General features: G+C 47.5%; 1 protein-coding gene across 2 annotated transcripts in view; it reads right to left on the minus strand.

The window, feature by feature from the left end:
- Positions 1-1,018: 1,018 nt before the first annotated feature.
- The window catches only part of BOLA3 (bolA family member 3), a 10,805-nt gene continuing 1,503 nt past the window's right edge, over positions 1,019-10,320 (minus strand). The window contains exons 2-4 of one of the 2 annotated variants that reach the window (XM_024765691.1): positions 8,879-9,002; positions 6,689-6,777; positions 1,019-1,274 (exon numbers count right to left, since the gene is read on the minus strand). In XM_024765691.1, coding sequence (XP_024621459.1) covers positions 1,209-1,274; positions 6,689-6,777; positions 8,879-9,002 — 279 coding nt within the window. In that variant the 3' untranslated portion in view covers positions 1,019-1,208. The remainder of the gene's footprint in view (positions 1,275-6,688; positions 6,778-8,878; positions 9,003-10,320) is intronic. The other variant, XM_024765692.1, reaches the window with a different exon arrangement.

A 10,320-nucleotide genomic window follows, 5' to 3' on the forward strand; every position in this document is an offset into this window, starting at 1 on the left:
AGATCATATTGCAGACACAGTGACTACCACCATGGACTCCAGAGACAGCGGCCTATAACACCGACACCTCCCAGAACACTGGACATTGCTGCCACAGCTGCCAAAATGGACATGCCACTGCCCCGCTTCTCAGCGTCACTTGCTCCCAATGCGAAGTTCAAGGCAGATCCATCCGGCTGAGTCTAGATCATCTGCCTGTGCCTTGTTTGCCAAGGAGCTAGGAAAGCAAGCCTTTTTAGCTGCTGACACTGGAGGTGGGCTCAACCTCCCACCAAGGTGCAAAGGGTGGGGGATCTTCAAACGTGAAGAAGACCCTGATCCAGGCAGCCCACACTCCTCAGAGCTCACTCCAGGAAGTAAGAAACTTGAGGGTCCAAGATCATTCTTGTAAGAAGTTTGGAAGGAAAGGGTAACAGAGTGGTGAACTAAGGGAAGAGCAAAACCAAAGGGTCTTTCCTTTTCTTTTTGGTAAAATTAAGGGACCTGAGCAGTTTCACAGAGGAGAAGAAACAAAGTTTCTTGACAAGACAAGGAAGCTGGCACCCCATTCTGCCTCTCGCATCAGGACAGAACTGTTCAAAGACAAGACCACTTTGAACAAAAGGACATGCTTCTGAAGTAAAGGAACTAAAAGCATTACTCATGACTGTTCAAAAATTTCATATAGTCTTTCTTGGTCTGCTTCTTATTAATTACATTATCCCCATATTAAGAATGTTGCCAGGACTTCCCTGGTGGCACAGTGGATAAGACTTCTCACTCCCAATGCAGGGGGCCCAGGTTCAATCCCTGGTTGGGGAACTAGATCCCACATGCATACCACAACTAAGAGTTCGCATGCCACAACTAAGGAGCCCTCAAGCTGCAACTAAGGTGCCCACATGGCGCAACTAAGGAGCAGGTGAGCTACAACTAAGGAGCCCCCGTGCTGTAACTAAGACCCAGCACAAATAAATATTAAAAAAAAAGAAAGAAGAATGTTGCCTAGCACAGAGCAGGATCAAATAAATATTTTTGTAATGAAAAACTTTTTAGTTGTCTGTTGCCTTTAATTAACATCTAAATAGATATCATATTCTTCTATAATTACAATATGGAAATGTCCATGAACAAAATAGATAAATTTTTTGTCATATGCCTAGGAAAGAATGGTGGCAATAAGATACATCCAAGGTTTCAGCAGCAACATCTACGCAGCCAGGGCGTGGTCAGTGTTTGGGGACAGAGGTAAATATCCGCAATCCGTGCATACCTTTGATTTCTTCTTTTAGTGCCTAGGGAAGCAGAAGAGCATCATCAGTGTTTTGTATCTGACACTGATTACAATAAGTCTCTATGGGAGTATTTTTATATAGCTCTATCTCTGTAGGAAACTTTGCACACACTTTCTTTAACAATGTTTCCTTTTTATTTTTGGAATCGGCATTTAAGCTGGCTCAAAAATCAAAAGGCATAAAAGGCATGCAGTAAAGTCTCCCTCCCACACCTGTCCCCCAGTTTCCACCTCCAAACCAAATAGAGAACTGTTGGTATTTTCATGTGCATCTTTGCAAGGATTTAAAAATGCATATTCAAACTAATATTAATATATGTTCCATCCCAATACCTTTTTAAAACACAAATGATAGTATTTCAAACACATTGTTCTGCACTCTCTTTTCCCCTAACACTGGGGATCTTTCCATATCAGGCACAAAGCATGCCCTCATTCTTTTTTGTATCAGCATAGCATTCCATTATATGTATCATAACTTTTTAGCCTGTCCCCTAATGAAGAACTTTCAGGCTGTTTTTTGTGTTTTGCTATTTTGAGCAAAGAACAGCTGTTCTTTAAAACCACACTGGGAGTTCCCTGGTGGTCTAGTGGTTAGGATTCCACGCTTTCACTGCGGAGGCCTGGGTTCAATCCCTGGTTGGGGAACTGAGATTCCACAAGCTGAGTAGCACAGCCAAAATTTTAAAAAATTACTTGAATAAAAGAAAATATATAGCTTCATGTAAAAAAAATTTTTTTAAATAAAAAGATAAAACCACACTAATCAGCACCAATTCCCCAATTTTACTCTAAATCAGAAAATAAAGTTGTAAATTACGAGATTTGTTTACGGTTACAAATGATGTCAGGGCCCAAGTGTAAATGGGCAACCACAATCAAATAGATATTTAGCTCCTGCAGTACCAGGAGACACACTACAGGACCTGAATGAGGCATAAGAGTCTAAGTTCTTTTATACTAGGCCCAAGACATCACAGTGGGGTAGACATTTTTTTCCAGTCTATCCAGCAATCTCCCTTCTCCCTTTCCACTTTAATTGTGTACTGCTGGTGGGACTACCAGCTGACCTGTACTGAGGTAGCTATGTGCCCCTGGACCAGCCTGACTGGTCCAGGGGAGGCACATGACTCAAATTGGGCCAATCGGAGTCTTCCCTGGGATTTTTCAGTGTAGAGCCTCCTCTCTTGGTCACCACAGATATACCTTGTCTTATTGCACTTTGCTTTACTATATTTTGCAGATATTGTGTTTTTTCACAAACTAAAGGTTTGTGGCATCCCTGTGTTATCAGATGATGATTAGAATTTTTTAGCAAAGTATTTTAAAATTAAGATATATAGTTTTTTTTTTTTAGACATAATGCTACTGCACACTTGATAGATACAATATAGTGTAAGCATAACTTCTATATACACCGGGAAACCAAAAAAATTCACGCACTTGATTTATCATAATGGTCTGGAACCAAGCCTGCAATATCTCTGAGGTATGCCTGCATACTGGAATACTGTCACTTGGAGGCAACTTGGAGTCCTGTTCCCCACCAAGAAGAGAAAGCCCATCTCCAGTAGGAGAAAATGAGGCCAACATACAGAAACTGGAAGCTCAGAAAAAGAGAATATGAAAGAACAAGCAGATGAACTTAAGACCCTGAACCTGGATAATTTCGTTACATGGGCCAATTAATTACCTTTGTTTGCTAATGCTCGTTTTAACTTTGTCTCTGCCACTTACAACAAAGAGAATACTAACACATGCGGTCAAGTTTATTGAGTCAGAAGGATCCTCAGAGATAATCTAGTCCTATCTCCATCTTTGATAAAAAAAAAAAGAAATAGAGTTTATCCCTTGTCCAAAGTCAGCACGTGAGTAACAGCAAGTGAGATAGAACCTGAACCCAGGGAATCCTGACATCCTGGCCACCCCTGATGCCAGGAGCTGTGGTTGTGTTGGGAGCCAATGAGCTGCCCCACCATCGCCATATTCACAAATAAGCCCCTCAGCTCTGCAGATAAGCGGAAATGCCCCTGGAAAAAGCCTCATGTCACTGCTGTGAGAGGGAAACACAGAGCCCTGAGCTACATGCTCTCTGCCTTCTGCAGGCATGGAATGTTCCCTAGAGGCTGTCCCTGCATCTCGGCCACAATTCTTAAAGCCTCTGTGGCTAGGTGAGGGCCCAGTCACAGCTTCACATGAAAGACCCTGGACAGAGAGACCATCCAGGCTTTGATCCCTAAGCCCTGTGCACTTCCCCTTCCAGGGCCTTCTCCCCACTCTCTTGCAGCCCTCAGAGGGCTCCCCAACACAGGTCACAGGGTCTTACAGCTACAGAGGGCCTTAGAGGTCACTTGGGTCACTTTAAATAGGTCAGGAAACTGAGGCCCTAGTAGGGAAATGACTTGGCCAAAGTCCCACAGTTTATAAGATGTACAGTAGGTAAACATTTTTCAGCACCCACTATGCCCATGGCATTATGCTGGGTGCTGTGGACACAGATGAAAAAGGCATGGGAAAATGATAAAAAAGGTAAGGAAGGTAACTCAAGCCCACAAGAAACGGATTCAGCAGACTGTGATGGATGCCGCCAGACCACAAGTCAGCTCAGCGCTGCTGCGGGTACTGTTAGGAAGAAGCATTTGCTACTGCACTGGCCGTTTGTGGAGGAGGTAGCCCAGGAGCGGGACGGCTGGAGGTGCAGCAGGCACAGAGGCACGGGGCACTGGGCCCGGGAGAGCAGGTGAGGAAAGGCTGGCCACCTGCTGCAAATTCACCAGGAAAAGCCTGGCTTTGAGTCAGGCCCATGGAGGGGAGACTGAGGCCGACCACAAAGAGGATCAGAGAAATCCCAGATGAGGGTGGGACCAGGCTCCATGGGCAAGCAGGGTGCCCACCGAAGGGTTCTGAGTGGGGGGACAAGGGCAGAGGCACCCTCTGGGGAGGATGATGGACAACAGGCAGGAGAGAGGGCAGAGAAAGGGAGAGGGCAACTGCTATTTACCAAACGCCTTTCCCATGCCAGCACAAGGCGGGCACGTGTGGCCAGCACCTCACGTGATCTTCACCAACGAGGAACCTGAAGCTCTAGTCGCACTGTACCGTGCGGAGCTGGGACGGACCAGCTCACCCGACACGGAAGGGAACACGGCACTTGCTCTCCTCTGTGTGGCTGCTCCCCAGGGTAGGGGCAGGATGGATGGGGAGGGAATCCTCATCGTCCTGCCATCACTGGGGCCCGGCCCAAAGCGTACGGCAGTGACGCCCTCTGCCGCTGCCTCCTGCTTCACCCACCCCACGACAAGCAGTGCTTGGCCCAGCAAAGCGGCTGCTGTGGTAACCCAGGCAGTAGCTGCTCCAGGTTAAAAGTACACCAACGCCAGGAGGTGAATTCTCTGAAGTGGAAAGCCTTTCAGGCATTAAACATTTAATTTCTCTGTAAATCAATTAGAAAACCCAGGCCAGCTCTCCTTGCTCTCTATAAACTCTCAACAAATACTGATTGAGCTGTTTTATGTACCAGGTCCTTTGTTAGGTGTTGGGGACACAGCAGTGAAGAAAACAGACCTGGCTGGTATAAGTGAATCACTCTGCTGTACACCTAAAACTAATACAACATTGTTAATAAACTATGCTCCCATATAAAATAAAAATTACAAAAAAAAAAAAGAAGAAAAGAAAAAGAAAACAGACCTGGGCCTGGCCCGCGTAGTCTGCTTCCAGGGCAATGACAGACAAATGAGCAAGGTTCTCCAGCAAGGACGGGGCCAGAGAAGGTACATGTTCAGTAGGGGCCCAAAGGAAACCTTGAGCCCAAGATGATGTAGGTGACATTCTCCCAAGCAGAGGAAAACTGCTGCCCCCGAACTTGTGGCAGGTTCCTCACAGCATTTATAGGTAACAGTGATGATGATGGTGACAGTGGCTGACATTTATGAAGGACTTAGCATGTGTCAGACACTGTTCTCAGTGCTTTACATGACTTTACCACTAATCCTCAAAAGAGCCCTTTGAGGCAAATCCTATTACTCTCCCTGTTACAGATTAGGAAACTGAGGCACAGGGAGGTTAAGTAACTTGCTCAAGGTCACACAGCAGAAAGCAGCAGAGCCCAGATTTGAAATGTGGGCAGTCCAACTCCAGAACCTGCATCCCTATAACCATGGCTTCAGGCCAGGGGATGTGCTGTACTTAACAGCACCCCCAGGAGCCCAGTTGCACTAGGCAGCCTGAGTAGTTTTGATAACAAAGTCCTACCAGTTGGGGATGTTCTGGGCCAGTTGGGTCTTCCCTGCCTTGTCTTCTACCTTGGCTCCTGGGATCACATGGGGCTAGAAGTGCTTCTGGAGGACAGAAGTGGTTGCTGTTCCACCCCAGACTGCCCAGTCAGACCACCAGCACGCCTTAGGGCTGTATGTGCCCACATCCAAGTGAAGGTGGACTCCACGAGGAATCCAAAGATGGATCCAACAAGAAACCGGACCACAAAGGGCTCACAGGGCCAAGGGATGGAGGCAGGGACCTAAGTATCCAGAACACAAGGCAGAAAAGCCTGGAGTCAGACGGTGGAGGGCATTCATTCCCTGCCGGGCAGGTGGGAAGACAGCATTTGAGCCTGGCAGTGGAGTGAGGGAGGGGCAGCCCAGGCAGGAGGTCTGATCTGGACAAAGGTCCAGATGTATGGAGAGACCAATGGGCAGGGCCCAGAGGGAGACTCTAGGCCAAGAAGGGTGGGGAAAGGCCTGGAAGAGCAGTCTGGAACACCTGGACTCGACTTTCATGACCAGAGCTGTGCTTTACAAAAGTTAAACTAGTTCACAAAGTGCAACTTTCCAGAATGATGTCAAACACACTGGCTGAATGGGGTGAGTTTATAGACATAGGCCCAAGGGTCAAGGCTGGAATAAATTCCAAGTAAAATAAGCATAGAAAATGAATACGTTGGGCCTTAGTCTGGTTTAATCTGATGTTCCGGACCCCTGCTGTTGTCACTGGGTCCAGGGCAGCTGGAGCAATTCTCAATCAGGCCATCCTTCAATTTACCCAATTTAGGACTACTTTAGTAGTCCTAAAAGAGGCTTAAAAAAATGTTCAAATCTACAAAAACATATATATTTTAGTACTCCTGTGTTTACAAATACTATTCAATATGCAGCAATAACAGTACACAGTAAACATCGGTAGCACTATACAGGGAAATGCAAAATAACTATTGGGTGGCTTGTTTTCCGTTTTGAATAAAATTCCTATCTGCCTACAATGCAATCCCAGATAGCTTGTTTACGTTTTTCTCAGATCCTGAGTCCTGTTCACATGATCGTGGTATTGCCTTATTCTTTCCTAGGACTGGTGGTACAATACCATCCCCGCTTGCAGGCCCTTTCAGATGCAGAGACCAGTGGCAAGGCCTCTACTGACCTGATTTACCATCTGGTGCTGCTGGACAGTTCTCTTCTCCTTAAATTCTTCTGATTCAATTTGAATTTCATACATTGCCCCACAGCCTCCTGAAATAAATGTGATTTGAAAGTGTTTCAATTATTAAGTTACAGCAGCCACAGTTCCTTATGTCCTTGAAGTAAGTACCACACAATCCAAAGAAGGTCTGAATGTTATCATTCTGTAGAAGGTTGCTAAGATTGTTAGAAGATCACGGCTTACAATCTGACCATGTCCTCCTCCTGGCAGGCTGCCTCAATCCAAAACATGCTCTTCCTTTTGTAAGGCACTTGCACTGCCCAGAATTGTGCTTTTGGGGTAGGAAAGATAAGGCACAAAACATGTAAAGCCTAGGAAATGTAGGTTTTCCTACTATTTCCTTTTATTAAGCCAGCAAATGCCATGGAAGAAGGTGGGAGGGACTGAATTTCAGTGCTCCACCTCCCAAAGGACTAGCAATTGGTATTTTTTAAAATGCAAAAACACACTAAAATGTGATTCAAAAACCACGTGCAATACGATCCAAAATAAAAGGAACAAGGAAGCGTGAGAGACAGGGACACAGCATTGCAATAAACAGTGAAAACATGCTGGTCACGGAGCTGGGCTCTCCAGCACCCCTGCTCTACAAGCAGCATTAAGGGTTTCCCCCTGGGCTGTGGCAGGGAGGGGGTGGCTGTCTGGGGATGCTCTCAAGGCAGAGCTTGTGTGGACCCATCCACCCCCAACCGAGCTTTGTCTCCATATGGCTGGAAAGCCAGTGCTGATGACTGATGATAATAAAACGTGCTGCTCCAGCATAACACAAAGCGGCAAGAAAGAACTCAATAGGCTTTGTTAACCTTTTTTCATGGGTTCTAGGAGCCTAAGCTTTGGCTAAACCAAGGTTCCTAGCCTTGATCCCCTTTCTGCACTCTACCCAGGGCTGGGCAGAGTGAGACTGGAGGTCAAGTTCCAGCTCTCCCCTAACTGGGCCTGAGGCAGGTACAGGACTGGTGACATCAAGACCTCAGCACTGGGACTTCCCTGGTGGCACAGTGGTTAAGAATCCGCCTGCCAATGCAGGGGACACGGGTTCGAGCCCTGGTCCGGGAAGGTCCCACATGCCGCAGAGCAACTAAGCCTGTGCTCCACAACTACTGAGCCTGCGCTCTAGAGCCCACAAGCCACAACTACTGAAGCCCACGTGCCTAGAGCCCATGCTCCGCAACAGGAGAAGCCACCACAATGAGAAGCCCGCCCACTGCAACGAAGAGTAGCCTGCGCTCGCCGCAACTAAAGAAAGCCCGCGCACAGCAATGAAGACCCAACGCGGCCAAAAATAAAATAAATTAAAAAAAAAAGACCTCAGCATTGCCCTGGGACCCCTGCAGAGGGCTCACCCAACCTGCCCATTCCAACAGATCTTTAGATTGGTTAATTTCCTATAGTGTCCAGAGTAAAACTACTTTCTAAACTTTCTCCCTATCCTTGTAAATGTTATGTTCCCAGAGAAGCCAGTGAGCCCTCGAGCAATGCAGAGTGACAAAGACTGGGTCTGGGTGTGGGAGATGCCACCCCTGGCCAGCTCTTCCACATGTGTGTCTAGATAAAGGCCTCATCTTCCCCGTCTGGTGTGGGCAGAAGTTGATATCCCAGCCTGCTCCTAACTCACAGTCAGCCTGAACTTTGAGGTGCCAGCGGCCATCTGAGAAAGGCAGGGCCTGTCTGGGGCTGGTCACTGGGCTCAGGACAGAGTCTGCCCTGGGTTCTGGCTCTGCTACCTATGCCCTGTGAAGGGCTAGGCAGGTTCTTAGACCTCTCTGGGCTTGTCTTCCTGGAGTCTGTTCTAGCTCTGGCATTCTAGGGTGTCAGAAGAATGTGGGGAAATTAAAGCCTGGCTCATCTCAAAGTCAAATTAAAGGCTGTGGACCAGAGCCCCAGGGTGACTGAGAGAGACCTAATCTGAGCTGCGCCAAGCTGGCAACCACAAGTCCTTGCAGTTCCCCACCAATGTCTCTGCATCCCCACCTCCACCCTTCCAGCGGGAGAGGCCAAGGTCTATGTGTCTAAAAGCCACATGTATTGAGAAGCCACTGATGGCGAGTTCCATTCAAGCCTCCTGCCCTCTATCCCTCCAGCGGGTAAAATCTTACCAAACTCTGTGGGAAAGATGAGAGAAAACCTTACCTGAAATGTCAGTGACTTTGATAGCTGTAGCTTGAGGAAATTTTTCTTTGAGAATTTGGGTCACTTTGAGCTCCCCCTCAGTCTGCGAGGCAAACATACGCTGGGCACAGTGGAGAAGAGGAAGCTGCCACAGAACAGAGGAGAGTCACTGTGCAGGCCCCCCCTGCCCTCCCCTGCAAGGCAGGGCCCTGAGCTAAGTCAGGGGGACTGCATGGTGTCTGATGTCCATTTAAGCTCTCCAGGATGCAGAATAAACTTTTCTTGAGGGGGGAGTGGAGTTGTAAATAACTCACTTTGACTCTAGAGATAACAAGGGCCCCAACTTAATTCAACAAGTGTTTAACTCCTCAGGATAGCGAGACACTAACATGATGACGGTTTAATAAGTGAGGCGCCTGGAGCACTAAGTCATATGCCGAGGTTGGATCCCTTAATAAGATGCAGAGTCAGGAGAGGCCGGGCAGCAGCCTGGCTCAGGCATGCCCTGCTTAGGCCAGCATGCCACTGACCATGTACCGATGGGGCCAAATGCCACCCACCCTTTAAGCCTGATTAACATTCTACATTCTCTCCAGTGGGATGTAACCCTGTGACCTACTGCTCAATAAGCCAGCTACCCTTTGCAATTCTTACTGGGAGAAGAAACAGAATTCTATTAAAGGACCTGAAGTCAGAACATTTTTAGATTATTTACTACTGACAGTAACACTCCCCCCTCCCCCAATGGCTACCCTAAGGACCCAGTGCTCCTGATGGGAATGTGTCTCAACCCTTATGGATGAAAGAGCACAAAACCATGTCAGCAGCCCCTTGGCTGGGCTGAGCACATGCTGAAAGGGGAGACTGAAAATAGAGCATGGCAGGCCTTCAATGTCAGGCCAAAGATTTTGGACTTTGTTAGACAGGCTTCTTGGTGCCAAAGTAACAGTGCCTTTTGAAGTAAGTCAGGAAAGATTCCCAGATGACGGTATCATTACAAAGGGAGTAGTACCAGGCATCCCTAACTGGAGGAGGAAGGCGGGGGGAGCGCTGTTCATCAAGTGTGGTGCTGAAGGTAACATCCCTTCACCTCCTCAGTCCTGCCCATCCTCAGGCCTTTTCTGACGGCCCAGAGCAGGGTCCTGCGTTATAGAATCTCAGAGCGCCTCCTTTAAAATGCCCTGTGCATTGACTCTTTCACCAACGGGTCTTAGAGGCCAAGACTGGGTCTGTCTTGTTACTGCAGTCTTCTAGAGCTGACCCAGGGCAGGCCCTCAGGAGGACTTGGGTTATGGATGAATGAGTAAATGAATGAATGAGCAGGGGAAGAACCACACGATTCAAGGCATATGTACTGGGCACCTGCAAAGAAGTCCTGATTCTAGCAGGCAACTGAAATGCAGGTCAGGAGAAAGATCTGGAGGGAGGCTGTCTGAGTGATGTATAGAGGGAAAAAATCTTAA

The sequence above is a fragment of the Neophocaena asiaeorientalis genome, unplaced genomic scaffold (assembly GCF_003031525.2).
Source record: "Neophocaena asiaeorientalis asiaeorientalis breed wild unplaced genomic scaffold, Neophocaena_asiaeorientalis_V1.1 scaffold1090, whole genome shotgun sequence".
In the NCBI taxonomy this organism is placed as follows: Eukaryota; Metazoa; Chordata; class Mammalia; order Artiodactyla; family Phocoenidae; genus Neophocaena; species Neophocaena asiaeorientalis.